The 18,423-nt window shown below is 39.4% G+C and overlaps 1 protein-coding gene and 1 pseudogene across 6 annotated transcripts in view; both read left to right on the top strand.

Moving 5' to 3' along the window:
• The window catches only part of TESK2 (testis associated actin remodelling kinase 2), a 127,113-nt gene that overhangs the window by 45,080 nt on the left and 63,610 nt on the right, over positions 1–18,423 (top strand). For 5 of the 6 annotated variants that reach the window (XM_060140195.1, XM_060140194.1, XM_060140193.1 and 2 more), the window contains one exon: positions 13,623–13,744. The exons of the other annotated variant lie outside the window; for it this stretch is intronic. In XM_060140195.1, the coding sequence (XP_059996178.1) occupies positions 13,623–13,744 (122 nt within the window). The remainder of the gene's footprint in view (positions 1–13,622; positions 13,745–18,423) is intronic. 6 annotated transcript variants of the gene reach the window in all.
• Positions 17,243–17,976, top strand: LOC132516467 (large ribosomal subunit protein uL30-like; annotated as a pseudogene).

Below are 18,423 nucleotides of genomic sequence, written 5' to 3' on the forward strand. Positions count from 1 at the left end.
ATCTGAATCTACAAGTACTTAAGGATTTTTCTCAGACTGTCTATATTTTATCCTTTATTTTTGCCATGACATGTGGCTTGTGGGATCTCAGTTCCCCGACCAGGAATTGAACCCATGCCACAGCAGAGAAAGTCCGGAATCCTATCCACTAGGCTACCAGGGAACTCCCAGATTGTTTATATTTTATTTCACGGTTATGTTTGTGCTTCTCTATACACCTTTCTGAGACCTCACTGTAAACAGTGTTTTCATCAGTACTGCATGTGACTCTTCTAATAAGATGCAGTGCCTGTATATTTTAATAATTACTGTATCAGAAAAGAGTTAAGCTCTATAGTCTTAGAGGTGTATAAGGCAGCTTTTGTAAGATGACTAAGAATTGGACAGTGAGGATGATGTGAGATAGTACATGTTCTACCTGAAGATGAAGGTTAGGAGAAAGCCTATTAGGTATTTCTGATGTTACCAGTTTTCAGAGTTTTTGCTCTGACTGAGATGTCGGTTTATACCAAGGCCATTTGGGGAACAAAGTAGTGAGTTCTGGGAGTGATGTGAATCACCCTCAACTCCAAAACTTCCACGAGCAAGATTTGTGTGTGTGGGGGGTGTGTGTGTGTGTGTGTGTGTGTGTGTGTGTGTGTGTGTCTATCTCTTCATATCAAACCAGCCGTTTCAGAATTAAACTACCCCATGTAGTTAGAGAATTAATGTAACCTTCAATATAAAGAATGGAATTAAAGGGTAATGAATGTAGAGAAAACCCTTAATTGTACCATATTACTCTGGCACGAATGCAGTGTTTTTTAGGAATTGAGCACATTTTTAATCATCAGAGAATGTTTACAATGTCAGAAACAGTTAAGGAAAAGAGTATGGACAGAGAAGACTAGAGCAGCAAGGACTGAATCTTCACAGGTCCCTTTACTTGGGGAGGATGTGGAGAAAAAAGAGACAAGCAACAGTTAGAGACAGGTTCCTAAAGATCAGGGAAGCTACCAAATCTACCAAACATGAATTCCAAGGAGCTGACACCATATTACGGAGATTTACAAAAGAGAGAATAGAGAGGAAAGAACTTCCTTCCCGTCTCCCACCACCTTTTAAAAAGGACTTTAGCATTGAAAAGCCTGGGAGAAAGAGGATGATAGCAGTCCAAGGCTTCTTAGGGCTCTGCACCTTGGAAATGGTCTTTATTGCATATCCTTATTGTCTGTCAAAACTGCTTCTTGCTAAATTTCCTGTTGTTTTCCATGTTGCATTTATCTGGTTTTGTAACCTCTTTGAGCTACAGGTGGTTTCAGAGATGGAGCTGTCATGGGGAGGTTCAGTTTTTTGGGGTGAAGTGATGTGTTTTAAAGGAGATTATTTGTATCACATGTGTTCTTAAGGTTTACACACAGTAGTATATGATTGTAGTTTTTGGCCATATTCAGTACATTTACTAGTTCCTCCAGAGCTGATGTGGAAAGTTGGGCTGCTAATTAGTAAAGAATTTTGCAGATGTGTCTGTGGGGTGAGCTCAGCACTAGGTGACATCAAGGGATAATTTATCAGGTAGAAAATTTTACTTTGTGCATATTGCTATACAAAAGTATCTCCCAAGATCCTTTACCTTAATTGAAAATCCAGCTGGAAAAACAAAAACTGGAAGCACACAAGTTGTATGTACAGCTTGGATTCACTCAGTGCATAGATGTATTTCTGTAGATGATATGATATATGTGAAAGCATGTGAGAGATATTATAAAAAGCTGATGTTAATTATTTTTGCAGTGAGGCAAGTGAGAGGGTTGGTTGCTTCCCCTTTGAGACCTCATAGCACTCTGCTGATACTTCTGTTCTAGCATGTAATAAACACTGCAGTTATTTGCTATCTTAATCATTCATTCATTTACTCAGCAAGTATTTAGTTAATGCTCATTAGGTGTAGTTCATTGAGCTAGTGCTAGGGATAGAGAAATAAATAAAATCCTGCCCTAAAAGAGCTCTTTGCTTAGGGTGGAAGACAGGAAATGTATTTAAAATACAGTATTTGCTGAAACAGAGCCTTTATTAAGAGCCTCAAATTGCTTGATAGATAGTTGCTGAGTGTGTGAAAGTATGCATAGGGTGCTAAGGGACTTAATAAGGGGCACCAGTACAAACCTTGTTTGAAGGGGTCAGAGAATGCTTCCCAGAGTTCACCCTTGAGTTTTCTTGAAGGGGAAGAAAGAGCTTGTCAAATAGACAAGCAGGGAAAGGGCATTTCAAGCATGAAGAAAAGCATTCGCAGAGGCACAGAGGAATAAGAGCATGGAATATTTTCAGAATGGTGAGTGAAAAATTAGGTTTGGTTCAAGTCTGGTGGGTGCATGGAAAGAAATGGCAAGCCTGTGATGAGTCTAGAGAAGTAGGCAGAGACCCAAAAATGAAAAATTTCTGTAGATACATTTATTTTATTAGTTTTTTTCTCTCCCAAATCAACTTTTGTTTTGTTGAACCTCTTTATTGTTTCTTCATTTTCTATTTCATTAATTTTTTGTTTTTATCTTTATTATACTTTTTTTCCCTAGAATCTTTAGTTGAACTCTAAATTATTTATTTTGAACCTTTTACAGATCAGTTAGGAGTGTCTTAGGCAGTATGCTACAGAAACCTGAACACAGTGGCTTTTTCAAATAATATATTAATTTTTTTCAGGAAATCTTGAGAAATTCCTGTGCTTTACAACTGCTTGAGGAAGTCATCAACAATCCAGGCTTCCTCTAGCTCTCTCTTTAGTGTGCGGCTTTTGTCCTTTTGGTTACAAGTTAGCTGATCTTGATGCAAGCACCACATCTTTGCTTCAGACTATAAAAAGGACAATTTCATCAGGAAAACATTAGCATTCCCTGAATCCCCCACCAAGCAATTCCCACTTACATCGCCTTACTAGGACTATGTCATCTGGCCACCCTAGCTGCAAGGAAGATAGCCAGATTGAATGTTTTAATTAAGCAGGATGCCACCTAATTGGAGTTACGTCAGTTAAGAAAAGGGGAAAATAGATGTTGGGTAAACAATTAGTATTGCCCACTATGCTTATTTTTAATTATCTCTTTATTTTTGACTTTTAATTTTATTTCATAGTGGTCTGAGAATGTGATTCAACCATCATGATGTAGTATCCATGCATTTTGGTAAATTGTTTCACATACACTTGAAAAAATCAACAAAACTTAGCTTTGTGGGACAAGATTAGATCAAGCATGTCAGTTTTGTTATTAAAAAAACCATATCCATACTCATTTCTTGTCTGCTTAAGCTTTCAGTTTCTGAGAGGTATTTTAAAATATCCTGTGGAGATTCTGGATTTGTCAAATTTGCCTTTTATTTTGTCAGTTTTTGTTTGGTATGTTATAAGGGTATGTTGTTAGATACATACAAGATCATGATTATTATTTCTTGACAAAATTATTATTACGTAGTGTGCACGCAGTGCTTTTTTCCTTAGCCCACTTGTTTTCAACCCTGTCAGGCCGAATGTTCTTTGCATTATCTGGGTTCAAATTCTGTCTCTGCCATTTACTAGGTCTCTCATTTTGAAAAAGTCATTTAATCTCCCCTTGCCTCCGTTTCCATAGCTGTAAAATGGGAAATATTAATAATACATACCTCACAGAATTATTTTGAGAATTAACTGAGTTAATACATCTAAAGCAGTTACACAGCGGAACCTAGTATGTAGCAAGTGCTATAAATTTAGGTATTACAGCAATTTTTAAAAACATAACTCTTAACTACCCTGAAATGAAATCGATAGGTAACTTTGGTAGTATTGCTTTATAATTATATAACATCAACATGATACCCTGTGTAATAAACGAAAAGTAAAAGAAAATTAAATTAGTAAAAATGATTTCAATATACACATTTTGGGGCCTAACTATGCTAGAAGACATAGTAAAGTGGTTAGATGCTTTTACCTTCCTAAACATGACAGGTTTAGTTTTAAGAGAGGACAAAAGCCACTCCACGAAAGGGGAAAAATTAAAGAGCAGAGATGCCACTGAATATTAGAATAAAAGTGTAATAACAGGCCAGACTTATTTGTGATATGATAAGGGAAAGAGGTAACTTCAGCTGAAATAGGAATAGCTTGCCAAGACAAACTACAGATTGATTAAGGAGAGAAAACAGGGAGGTATAATATATCTTTGCCAACTTTATCAGAGTGTTTCTTTCTAAATGTTCATTTAACTGGAATGTTCCATCAGGAAAAAAAGTTGGCAGAGTAGTCACATTGATAACTTTATTTGTGGGTAAAGCAAAAACACACTTCTTGTTTATCCATGTTGTACTTTTGTGTTGGCCGTGCGACATGTGCAATCTTAGTTCCCTGACCAGGGATCGAACCTGGGCCCCTGGCAGTGAAAGCGCCAAGTCCTAACCACTGGACCACCAGGATTCCCCACTTTTTATTTATATATTTGATTTTTTTAATAAAGGCTAAATAAATCACCATGAATATAAAAACTACAAATGGATTCTGATACAGATGTGTTATATTGGGATTCAGAAGCAGCATTGCCATTGGTGGTCTGATCTTCTGAAATGTTCACCAGTTCTTAATGATATTCTTAACAAAACAAAAAAACAATTTTCCTCAATTTACAGGTAGTTACATTCCTAGGAAGTTCAGTATATTTTAAAACTATGCAAGATGACTTTGTTTTTATGTAAAATGGAGTTAGAATCCAAGCTTAGTTAATAATAAATATGTTCTTTATTTACATGAATGTCTGGTAAGACATTTGCATTTCATACTGGACATGGAACAATGCTTCCTTGTGCGGTATTATCCCGTACCTGCAGGATGTCTAGCATCTCAGGCCTGCGACACTCCCTGCCTCCAATCGTTGTTATAACCAAAACACTTCACCTGAAAACTTCAAAGACCCCTCTGAAGTGAGATGTTACAGCCTCCCTTGAAAACTACTGCTTTAAACTTTATTTGCCTAATACTAATGTTGCTATACCAGCTTACTGTATACTTATTGTACACTCACTGTGACTTCTTGGCTGGAAGTCCTAAGCCACTCATCTAATAGTTAATTTAATGATTAATTACTTTGTTACAGTTCTTACCTTGTTGTCCTTTTTTTGTTATTTAATTCTCCCCTTATTACTTCTCTGCGGTGGTCAGAGGTTTATGCTTTTCTCCACCTCTAGAAAATAACCATCCCGACTCAAGTTATCCATTTAAATTCAGCAAACATTTTTTGAGCAGTCAACTACTAAATACTAGGCACTTTGCCAGAGAAGAGATTCTCAGTTTGGTTTCATACCACACTGCTAAAGGATGAAGTTATTGCATGTGATTTGTTATTTAAAATGGTTAAAGTATCAACATATGCAAATAATTTAATTTTAAAAATATAAATTAGAATTGAATTAGAGGCACCCCTATATTTACTGTCACTCATTTGCATGTTAATATGCTTACTTGAATGGAATAAAAATGGATAGAGTAGTAGCTAATGGACATAGGATTGTATATAACCTGTAATCTGCTTTTTCTATTCCAGAGTCTACCAGTGTCTGTTGATAGTTATGTAATAATTGCCATACTTTTCTTTCCTGCTTACCTTTTAACAATTTTTGCCAAAAATCTAGGTTTGTCCATATAAGAAGAAGTCCTGCTTGTCAGAATGTGTGTTTTGGGGAGGCGGGGAGCTGAATAACTATTCTGGGGATAAAGAAATGAATAAGGCAGTCTTTGCTCTTAGGCATATAGGAAATTGTTCCATATGCAGTTGTAGATTCTGTGTCTCAGGGAGGAGGTAAGTTCAGGAGCTTCCTAGTTGCCACCTTGAATTGGAACTGCCCTTAGGTATATTGGAGGTAAATAGATACATAGACTAACAGCATACAATATGCAAGTGCTGTAACAGAGATAAATAAGAACAGAGTACTAAGAAAACAGAGTGGAGCCATCCAACTTTCCTTGAAATAAAGTAAGATTTTCCCAGGGAAAGTGATGTTTCTTATATCTTGAATAATTGAAGGGAATTTGGAAGGGACATTGGGATAGGAATCAGGGGATTGAGGATTACATCAAGGCATTGAGAATAGCATGTGTCAAGGCAAGTAAGCGTGGAGAGGGTGATACCTTTGGAAAGAATTACAAATATTAGTATGTAATAACTAAAGGTAAGGGGAGAAGATGGTGGGAATATACAGGGAGCAGAAGATGGATTAAATTTTGTTAAGGAGTTTGGACTTTATTCCCCAGGTAGTGGTGAGCTATTGAAGAATTTTAAGCTGGAGAGCAACAAGATAACTTTGCAATTTGGGGGCAAAGATTGCTGGAAGATCTGACAAACTGATGTCTCATGTTGATCTGTAAGAGCCTTCTCAACATCTAGCACAGTACCTTGTATATAGAAGATGATAGTATTTGCTGTTATTTGAATGTGGCTGAAAAGTCTAATGAAAGATTATCAGTTACTTCCAGTTACTTCCAGGCTGCATGCACACACTTGACTGACCTTTAGTTTGTGGTTTGTTCCTGTTTGTAGACCTTGAAGTCATCTTTAACACTAGTTTTATTTATTTATTTATTTATTTATTTATGGCTGTGTTGGGTCTTCGTTGCTGCCTGCGGGCTTTCTCTAGTTGAGGCGAACAGGGGCTACTCTTCGTTGTGGTGCGCGGGCTGCTTTTTTTTTTTTTCTTTAACATCTTTATTGGAGTATAATTGCTTTACAATGGTGTGTTAGTTTCTGCTGTATAACAAAATGAATCAGCTATACATATACATATATCCTCATATCTCCTCCCTCTTGCGTCTGCCTCCCACCCTCCCTATCCCACCCCTCTAGGTGGACACAAAGCACCGAACTGATCTCCCTGTGTTATGTGGCAGCTTCCCACTAGCTATCTGTTTTACATTTGGTAGTGTATATATGTCCATGCCACTCTCTCACTTCGTCCCAGCTTCCCTTTCCCCCTCCCCATGTCCTCAAGTCCATTCTCTACGTCTGTGTCTTTATTCCTTCCTGCCCCTAAGTTCTTCAGAACAATTTTTTTTTAAGATTCCATATATATGTGTTAGCATATGGTATTTGTTTTTCTCTTTCTGACTTACTTCACTCTGTATGTATGGACCTTCACTCTAGGTCCATCCACCTCACTGCAAATAACTCAATTTTGTTTCTTTTTATGGCTGAGTAATATTCCATTGTATATATGTGCCACATCTTCTTTATCCATTCATCTGTTGTGGACACTTAGGTTGCTTCCATGTCCTGGCTATTGTAAATAGAGCTGCAATGAACATTGTGGTACATGACCCTTTGAATTATGGTTTTCTCAGGGTATATGGTGCGCGGGCTTCTCATTGCAGTGGCTTTTTGTTGCGGAGCACAGGCTCTAGGCGCACGGGCTTCAGTAGTTGTGGCACTCGGACTCAGCAGTTGTGGCTTTGTTGCCACGGACTTAGTTGCTCCACGGCATGTGGGATCTTCCTGGACCAGGGCTTGAACCCGTGTCCCCTGTGTTGGCAGGCGGATTCTTAACCACTGCACCACCAGGGAAGTCCCGTGGAAACTTTTAAAACCTGTAGAAAATTGAAAGACTAATGCAGTAGACCTCTGTTAAGTCCCTTCAACTAGAATCACCAATTATTAATATTTTGTTACATTGCTTTATCTCTCTGTATTTTTTCCGGCAAACCACTTGAAAGCAAATTGCAGACATCGTGACACTTAAATACTTTAGTATGTATCTTCCAAGAATATATTCTCCTACAAAGCCATAGTATCACTATTTATACCTTAGACAATTAACCTTAATTCAGTAAAATAATTTAATATACAGTCCCTATTTAAAATTTCCCTGGGGGGCTTCCCTGGTGGCGCAGTGGTTGAGAGTTCGCCTGCCGATGCAGGGGACATGGGTTCGTGCCCCGGACCGGGAAGATCCCACATGCTGCGGAGCGGCTGGGCCTGTGAGCCATGGCCGCTGAGCCTGCACGTCCGGAGCCTGTGCTCCACAACGGGAGAGGCCACAGCAGAGAGGCCCGCGTACTGCCAAAAAAAAAAACTTAAAAAAAAAAAAAATAAATAAAATAAAATTTCCCTGGGAATTCCCTGGTTGTCCAGTGGTTAGGACTCAGCACTTTTACTGTTGGGGCCTGGGTTCAATCCCTGGCTGGGAAGCTAAGATCCCACAAGCCTCAGGGCACAGCAAAAAAATTTAAAAAATAAATAAATAATTCCATTAAAAAATTTTTTTCCTGTTTGCCTCCAAAAAGTCTTTTACACCTTTTTTTGACCCAGAATCCAATCAAGGTTTCATGCATTTCATTTCAGTGGTTATGACTATTAATCTCTTTTAATGTGGAATATTCCCCCACACTTTGTCTGAAGAGTACCATCCAGTTGTATTTTAGATATTCTGAATATGTCTAATTTTTTTCTTATAATTAGATTTGAGTTAAACATTTTGGCAAGTATAATACGTTGTATCAGAAGGTTGATAATGTTGCATGTCTTACTTTCGATAATGTTGCATGTCTTACTTTCGGTAATGCTAAATAAGATCCCTTGGTTAAGTGCTAGCCGCCAGACCGCTCCATTGTAAAAGTACCTTTTCCCCTTTGTAATAAATAAACAATCTCAGGGGCATATACAGATTTGAATATTGCTATTTTTACTTAAAATTACAAGTGTACATTTTCTATATCATCTCAAACTCACCTGATATGCTAAATTCTTATGAACATATAGTTTCTTATTTTTATTAAAAACAACACCTATTTATTTGAATGTTTACTATGTGCTAAGCACTGTGTTAAGTATGTTATACACATTATTTTGTTTATCTAACATAACAACATCATTTTATCCTCCATGTGAGACAGAGACTATTATTCTCTTCATTTTACAACAGAAGACTTCAACGAGAAGTCACTCTAATCATTTAAGTGTTAAAACTTGGATTCGGTCTGCTCATCTCCAAAGCTCGAGTACTTCACCACTCTGCTATGTCTTTAGAAAGTGGATTTGAAGATCCTGTGGTAGCATCAGATGAGTTTAAAAGTCGAGGAGAGGTAGTAATTTCCTTACCTTGGTGATCCTCTCCCTTACCCTTCACTCCTCACATCTCCTCTCCTCTTTTCTCTCCATCTCTTCTTTCTTTTCTACCTTACCTTCCTTCTTTTTTTTTACCTTCCTTCTTTTATTTATAATTATGATAAAGTATATATAACATAAAATTTTCCATCCTAACCATTTTTTTTTTTTTTTCCCGTACGTGGGCCTCTCAGTGTTGTGGCCTCTCCCGTTGTGGAGCACAGGCTCCGGACGCGCAGGCTCAGCGGCCATGGCTCACGGGCCCAGCCGCTCCGCGGCATGTGGGATCTTCCCGGACCGGGGCACGAACCCGTGTCCCCTGCATCGGCAGGCGGACTCTCAACCACTGCGCCACCAGGGAAGCCCCATCTTAACCATTTTTAAATGTGTAGTTCAGTTCACGTTTTTGTGCTACACTCTCCAGAACTCTTTTCATCTTGCAAAGCTGAAATTCTGTACCAATTAAACAGCTCCAAATTCCTCCCCTCCCCACAACCCTTAGCAACCACCATTCTACATTATTTCTGTATGAGTTTGACTACCCTAGGAACCTCATATAAGTGGAATCATACAGTATTTGTCATTTTGTGACTAACTTACTTCACGTAGCATATAATATCTTCAAGGTTCATCCGTGTTGCAGCATGTGTCAGAATTTCCTTCCTTTTTAAGGCTGAATAATATTCCATTATGGTATATACCACATTTTGTTTATCTGTTCATCTGTCGATGGATGGATTGCTTTTGCCTTTTGGCTATTGTAAATAATGCTGCTATGAACTTGGGTGTACAAATATTTTTTCAAGACCCTGTTTTCAATTATTTTGGGTATATACCCAGAAGTAGAATTGCTGGATCATATGGCAATTCTATATATTAAAAAAAAAATTAAAGATATTTAAAGATATCAATCTCTTGGGAATCCTCTTAGTAGTAGTAACAATGATCTATGTGTAGAGGACAAACTTAGGCAGAAATAGGCCTTCCCTTTAATCTGAAAATCTAAGTAGATTTGAGGGCTAATTAATTTTCATGGTTTTGACAACTTGGAATGAAGATCCTCCTGCATTTAGGCAGGTTCCCTATATTCTGTGAACCTCTAAATTTGATGGTACTTTTTTCTTTATCACCTGTAGTCTGTTCTGTACTTTAAAAAAATCTATCCAAATCTGTTAATTCTTGGAGGTGTCACTGAAGTCCCATGAAGTTTTTCCCTAAGTGCATCAACATTCATATAAATACCTCTCATGCTGTATTTGATTCTTTATTCTCTTTCTTATCTGACTAGTCATATAGCTTATTGTTTGTCCCTTTCTAGATGGTAAACTCCAGAAAATTTAAGCCAAATCTTATACTACTTTTCTGTTTGCATCTTCCCCCCCAAATCTGCCACCAAAAAAAGAAAAACAAAGAAAAGCACCACCCCCCAAAGAAATTACCTGGATAAATAAATGATTCACTGTCCTTAGAAAGTACATTAGAAGTATCATTTAACTAACTGTTGTTACTGTTGTTTTCACTGTGACCTTATGATGTGCCAGGCCTTCTGCAAGACAAAGACAAATACAACATAGAGCCTGGTCTCAAGATGCTTTATAGCCTAGCAAGGAGGTATTTATGTACAGAACTGTGTGGTGAGTGGTATACTGGTGTTCCGAATGTTGTTCTGAGGCAGTATAAAGAGGGATACCACAAATAGTTCCTAGAGAGAGTCAAGGAAGACTTCAGAGAGGAAGGGGATATTTGAGTGTGACCTTCAAAGATAGGTAGAATTTGAGGGGCTAAGAAGAAAGAAGAAAAATATTTTATGCAAATGAAAGACAACTACAATGTTATGGACATGTTCATCACTTGTTTAAGGAAGTAAGGTTTTTTTTTTAATACATTTATTTATTTATTTATTTTTGGCTGTGTTGGGTCTTCGTTTCTGTGTGAGGGCTTTCTCTAGTTGCGGCAAGCGGGGTCCACTCACTCTTCATTGCGGTGCGTGGGCCTCTCACTGTCGGGGCCTCGCTTGTTGCGGAGCACAGGCTCCAGACGTGCAAGCTCAGTAGTTGTGGCTCACGGACCTAGTGGCTCCGCGGCATGTGGGATCTTCCCAGATCAGAGCTCGAACCCGTGTCTCCTGCATTGGCAGGCAGATTCTCAACCACTGCACCACCAGGGAAGCCCGGAAGTAAGGTTTTTTATGATTAGTTTGAAACAGATTTTTATCTCTAAATTTCACACATTATTTTAATATTAAACTTTCTTTTATTTATATATTTATTTATTTATTTGGTTGCACCGGGTCTTAGTTGCATCAGGTGGGCTCCTTAGTTGAGGCTCCAGGGCTCCTTAGTTGCAGCTCGCAGGCTCCTTAATTGCAGCACATGGGATCCTTAGTTGTGGCAGGTGAACTCTTAGTTGCAGCATGCATTTGGGATCTAGTTCCCTGACTAGGGATCGAACCCAGGGCCCCTGCATTGAGAGCGTGGAGTCTTATCCACTGTGCCACCAGGGAAGTCCCAATATTAAACTTTCTTAAAAGCAGACTTTTTAAAAAAAAACCTCAGTGATAGTTTTCAGATGATGAAAAAAAAAAAAGAGGAGTGAGTTTCAGAATGGAGAGCGCTTATTACAACACAGATGTTTTCTGTAAATAGAGTTGGAAAAATACTGTCAGTGTGTTCTTTGTATATAAATGTCTCTTTTAACTTATCCATGCAGGATCTGAAAAGGAAAGCCACTTCTCTTTCATCAATCACGAGGTACATGACAACAGAATCATTGATGCACTAGGAAGAGAGTTGGGTTCCAAATCTCACTAAGTGATCTAGAAGAGGGGAGAGACAGCCAGTGTTCTGCCTCAGTTCTTCTGTTCAGGGTTCCTGTGGCTCTGAGTGTTTTGCTTCTTCCTTCCCCTTCTTATGTCTGGCTACTCTGAAGCATTGTTTCTTTGAATTTTAAGATAAGCTGTGATGTCTGTTCTATATTAACACTAAACTTCTGGGGCTATTGTCATGTCAAAGAATTTCTGGAGATTGAAGAATTAAGTAGATTGTCATGATTTCTACTGGAATTTCCACTTGGTCAACTGGAAATAATATACTGAAACAATACTCTGAAAGTCCATAGGATGATGACATTTTTGCATAGCAAGTCCCTGTTGTGCATGATCTGAAGTGAATTTTTTTTAATCATTCTTTTTTTTTTAATTTATTTTATTTTTGGCTGAGTTGGGTCTTCGTTGTTGCACACAGGCTTTCTCTAGTTGCGGCAAGCGGGGGCTACTTTTTGTTGCCGTGTGCAGGCTTCTCATTGCGGTGGCTTCTCTTGTTGTGGAGCACGGGCTCTAGGCACGTGGGCTTCAGTAGTTGTGGCACGTGGGCTCAGTAGTTGTGGCTTGGGGGCTGTAGAGCGCAGGCTCAGTAGTTGTGGCGCACGGGCTTAGTTGCTCTGCGGCATGTGGGATCTTCCTGGACCAGGGCTCGAACCCGTGTCCCCTGCATTGGCAGGTGGATTCTTAATCACTGCTCCACCAGGGAAACCCTGAAATGAATTTTTTTTAACCAGAAAGTAATGAGGTCCTTGGTACTTAATAACTTTTCTACTGCCTCATTCATAATTCAGTAGGAAACACATATCTAAGTGAATAATTGAGCTTTTTTTGGGTAAGGCAAAATATTTTCTCTGATAGTCTCATTTTGCTACTACTGACACCACATTTAGAGGCTGAAAACATAGTTAATTTTCTTGCAAGTATTGTGTTTCTTTTTAAACCTGTTGAGTGTGCATTGAAATTATAAAATAATATTTTTATATGTAAAATAGATTGAACCTACAGAGAATGAATGTTTTAGAAGTAGACTTTGCTCTGTGCATATGGGTAATAGTGTGAGTGGTGTGGCTCATGTTTTTATATCTGACTTGAGTGTGTGTAAATAATTATAAGGTACTTTGTGTTGGGTTACTACAGTATTAGCTCCAAAGGATTCACTGCCTTCTTTCTATATTTAACATGCAATACGTTTTTTTCTTATAGATATACATTTTATGGTGCTTGGGGAGATTTTGAGGATGTGGGTTTAGTGTCCTATAAAGACAGTTTTATAATTCATTATGTGTTATATAAGGCTTATGCATGAATCTTTTCTGTGCACAATTAAAATTCCACAAAAGAGTCTTTTTCCTTTCAGTTTGCTAAGACTCAGCAATGTTGGCCTTAAGAAACCAGCCTAATAAATTTTCCCCATTTTTTCCTAAGGTTTTTTTTTTATTTTAAAAACATGATTTCTTGAGGTATTATTAACAATGTGTTTCTAGCCAGTTTAATGTGAAACAATTTTGGTCTTCGATGGAATAAATCTTTGTTAATGGAAGTGAGACCATAATGTAATCAGAGTTTATAGAAAAACATCCCTTACCATGTCTATTTTATCTAAATTGGAAGTAAAACATCTTGGCATGTTCTACACCTGGAGGCTTTGACCTCATTATATAGCTGCCACCCTTGAGCCTCTTTTTTTGTCCCATTTTATTTTCTAGGTGCGCCACCGAGCTTCTGGCCAGGTGATGGCTCTTAAGATGAACACGTTGAGCAGTAACCGTGCAAACATGCTGAAAGAAGTGCAGCTCATGAATAGACTCTCCCATCCCAACATCCTTAGGTAATGGCTTTTCCTTCCTTCTGGGGATCAGTGAGAAAGCTGAAACATTATTGGAGACTTGTTAGAATAGTATTAAAAGCTGAAAAGAGGGATTCAAGATTTCATGCTAAATCAGTCTTGCTGGGATTTAGCTGTGCTCTAGGTCTTTTTCTAGCTACTGAGACTTAATTTTCTGGTAATTAACTGCATTTAATAGGGCAACTTGGGACTTCCCTGGTGGTCCAGTGGCTAAGACTCCGCCCTCCTAATGCAGGGGACCTGGGTTTGATCCCTGGTCAGGGAACTAGATCCCACATGCCGCAACTAACAGTTCGCATGCCACAGCTAAAAATCCCGCATGCCGCAACTAAAAGATCCCGTGTGCCGCAACTAAGACCCAGCACAGCCAGATAAACAAAGCAAATAAATATTTTTAAAAAATAAAGCAACTTCCTTATGTCTCTCAAATTGCTTTACTCTTAGTAGCAGCTCATTAGAACTGTTGTTACCTATTGCTGAATTGGTAATTTATCCAAGAGAGATGATTTTAGTGGTTATTTAATTTTCTTAAATTGGTTTAGGAGGAATCATAATTAAATCAGTGGAAATAAAAATAAAACTGTGCCCCCAGGCTATCTACTCTTAACTGTTAGCACTCACTTGAGGAGACATAGTTTACCTTTTTAAAGGAGAATTATTCGTATGTATAATGTTATATAATCATTGCTTTCTAGTAATTAGTACAGTCAGCTCTCCATATCGGCAGGTTCTGCATCCACAGATTCAACCAATCACAGCCTGAAAATATTTGGGAAAAAAATTCCAGAAAGTTCCAAAATGCAATACTTGAATTTGCTGTGCCTAGCAACTGTTTACATTGTATTTACAACTATTTATATAACATTTACATTGTATTAGGTATTGTAAGTAATCTAGAGATGATTTAAAGTATATGGGAGTATATGCATATGTGTAGTTATATGTGAATACTATACATTTTTCTATAAGGAACTTGGGCATCTGTGGATTTTGGTATCCTCACAGGGTAGGGGGTGGGGTGGTCCTGGAACCAATGCCCTGCAGATACCAAGGGGTTACTGTATATGAATCTTTCTCACTCTATCTCGACTTTTTCTAAAAAATAAATTTATTTATTTATTTTTGGCTGCATTGGGTCTTCTTTGCCGTGCACGGGCTTTCTCTAGTTGCGGCGAGTGGGGGCTACTCTTCGTTGCGGTGCGCGGGCTTCTCATGGCGGTGGCTTCTCTTGTTGCGGAGCATGGGCTCTAGGCATGCAGGCTCTAGAGCACAGGCTCAGTAGTTGTGGCGCAAGGGCTTAGTTGCTCCGCGGCATGTGGGATCTTCCCAGACCCCGGCTCTAACCTGTGTCCCCTGCATTGGCAGGAGGATTCCTAACCATTGCGCCACCAGGTAAGTCCCTATCTTGACTTTTTTTTTTTTTTTTTTTTTTTTTTTGCGGTACGCGGGCCTCTCACTGTCGTGGCCTCTCCCGCCACGGAGCACAGGCTCTGGACGCTCAGGCTCAGCGGCCATGGCTCACGGGCCCAGCCGCTCCGCGGCATGTGGGATCCTCCCGGACCGGGGCACGAACCCGTGTCCCCTGCATCGGCAGGCAGACTCTCAACCACTGCGCCACCAGGGAAGCCCCCTATCTTGACTTTTTAGTGAGGGGAGTATATTTCTAAATGAAACCAAATAAGAAAATTTAAGTCAATATATTATTAAAGTAGGGCATATGTGTAAGAGAGTTGGAAAAGTTAAAAGTGCAATTTACTTAGGGTTGTTTAAGGCTAATATTTATATTGGACTAAAGAGAAATCATATAACTTAAGTATGACTTACATGTGTGGTCAGTGGTAGAAAATTATGGAATTAGATTATACTGATTAATTGAAACTTTATACCTTTGTATAGAATTATTGGCTTCCTAGTCCACTACAAAAACGTTCAGCCAGTAATTTTATTTATTTATTTAAAAAATAAATTTATTTTATTTATTTTTGGCTGTGTTGGGTCCTCATTGCTGTGCGTGGGCCTTCTATAGTTGTGGTGAGCTGGGGCTACTCTTTGTTTCGGTGTGTAGGCTTCTCATTGCGGTGGCTTCTCTTGTTGCGGAGCATGGGCTCTAGGCACGTGGGCTTCAGTAGTTGTGGTGCGCGGGCTCAGTAGTTGTGGTTTGTGGGCTCTAGAGTGCAGGCTCAGTAGTTGTGGTGCATGGGCTTAGTTGCTCCATGGCATGTGGGATCTTTCTGGAGCAGGGATCGAACCCGTGTCGCCTGCATTGGCAGGCAGATTCTTAACCACTGTGCCACTGGGGAAGTCCCAGTAATTTTATTATGACTTTTTTCCCTACCCACAAATCAGATTAACAATTTTTTGAGCATTTAGTATATGCCTGGTGATGTCAGACATCAAAAAGGTATACGTAAAATGGAATGTCTGCTAGCAAGGAATTTGCACTCTAATTGGAGATCTAGGACTTACATACATGAAAAGAGAACTAATAAAATCAGCCAGGACGCTACCACTTGGGTAAACTCTTAAGTCATATAGAATTTCAAAGGAGTCGGAGATCATATTAGCTTGGCAGAGTCAGCAAAGCTTTCTTGGAGGAGGTTGACTCAACCTGGAACTTGAATTTTTTTTGAAGATTTATTATTTTATTTTATTTTTGGCTTCATCGGGTCTTAGTTGCAGCACGTGGGATCTTCCTTGCAGCTCATGGGCTTCTCTCTAGTTGTGGTGCACAGGCTCCAGGATGCGTGGGCTCTGTAGTTGTGGTGCGCGGGTTCCAGAGCACGTGGGTTCTGTAGTTTGTGGCACGCAGGCTCTCTAGTTGAGGCATGCGAGCACAGTAGTTGTGGTGCACGGACTTAGTTGCCCCGTGGCATGTGGTATCTTAGTTCCCTGACCAGGGATCGAACCCTCATCCCCAGCATTGTAAGGCGGATTCTTTTTTGTTGTTTGTTTTAAAGACTAGGATTTAGTTTCAGTTTAAGGAGAACACTTATTTTATTTTTTTGGCTGCATAGGGTCTTCGTTGCTGTGCGCGGGCTTTCTCTAGTTGCAGCGAGCAGGGGCTACTTTTCGTTGAGGTGTGCCGGCTTCTCATTGTGGTGGCTTATCTTGTTGCAGAGCACAGGCTGTAGGCGCACGGGCTTCAGTAGTTGTGGCACACGGGCTCTAGAGCGCAGGCTCAGTAGTTGTGGTGCATGGGCTTAGTTGCTCCGCGGCATGTAGGATCTTCCCAGACCAGGGCTCGAACCTGTGTCCCCTGCATTGGCAGGCAGATTCTTAACCACTGCATGACCAGGAAAGTCCCAAGGCGGACTCTTTACCACTGGACCACCAGGGAAGTCCCTGGAACTTGAATTTTAATAGGATTTTAGAAGATAGCGAAGGAACTCAGAAAGGAGCAAGATAATAATAATAAATAAAGCACAGAGGTAAAAGCGCAAAGCTTTTTGAGGAGTCGGTGAATTAAAAACCCATTTGGTTATGGAGGGTGCGGGTGAGGAGAAAAATAATGTTCCTGCTGTGCCAGAAACCCTTAAGAAAAAGTAAAGGAATTTTGCAGAGAGGAAGACCAAGTGCCTGGGGAAAAAGTTTGCCCAAAAGATGCTTCAAAAGGCAAGGATGAAGCTTGTCTATGAAGAAGCTAAGCGCTATCACAAAGAGTATAGGCAGATGTACAGAACTGAGATTCTAATGGCTAGGATGGTAAGAAAAGCTGGCAAGTTCTATGCACCTGTGGAACCCAAATTGGCATCTGTCATCAGGATCAGAGGTATCAGTGGTGTGAGCCCAAAGGTCTGAAAGATGTTACAGCTCCTTACCTTTGCCAAGTCTTCAATGGCACCTTTGTTAAGATCAACAAAGCTCCATTTAACATGCTGAGGACTGTGGAACCATATATTTAGTGGGGGTAACCGAACCTGAACTCAATAAATGAATTCAGGTGTGGTTATGGCAAAATCAACAAGAAGCAAATTGCCCTGACAGATAATACACTGATTGCCTGATCTCTTGGTAAATATGGCATTATCTACATGGAGGATCCTATTTATGAGACCTATACCATTGGAAAATGCTTCAAAGAAGCAAACAACTTCCTGTGACCCTTCAAATTATCTTCTCCGTGAGGTGGAATGAAGAAAATGACCACCCATTTTGTAGAAGGTGGAGTTGCTGGCAACAGGGAGGACCAGATCAACAGCTTGTTAGAAGGATGAACTAAGATACCTATGATGATTATTTTTGTGATCTGGTCAGTTAATTAACAATGACTGCTTTCAGATTGAAAAAAATTTTTTTTGGACTCATAATAACAATGAGAAAACCACCATTTCTTGAAGTCTTTGTCGTATGCTGCATGCTTTACCTATTAAAAGATTTAATCTTCACAACGATTCTCCCTTTAAGAAACTGAGGCCAAGAGATTATGTGTTGGCTGAGGTCTGTGACTCTGAGGTCTGGGCTCTTTCTACCATGCTTCTAGAAGAACTCTTTCTATCATGCCTCTCCTAGAGGATTTGATAGGATAGTACTGGTAGATAAACATGGAAAGGTAGAATTGGGCCAGACTATTCAGAAATGTTTTGCATAAAGCCAAGAATATTTTATTTTATGCTTTGTGTATTGGATTCTGAGCAGGGACTAGATGACAGAGGGTAACTGGT

The sequence above is a fragment of the Lagenorhynchus albirostris genome, chromosome 2 (genome assembly GCF_949774975.1).
Source record: "Lagenorhynchus albirostris chromosome 2, mLagAlb1.1, whole genome shotgun sequence".
Taxonomy (NCBI): domain Eukaryota; kingdom Metazoa; phylum Chordata; class Mammalia; order Artiodactyla; family Delphinidae; genus Lagenorhynchus; species Lagenorhynchus albirostris.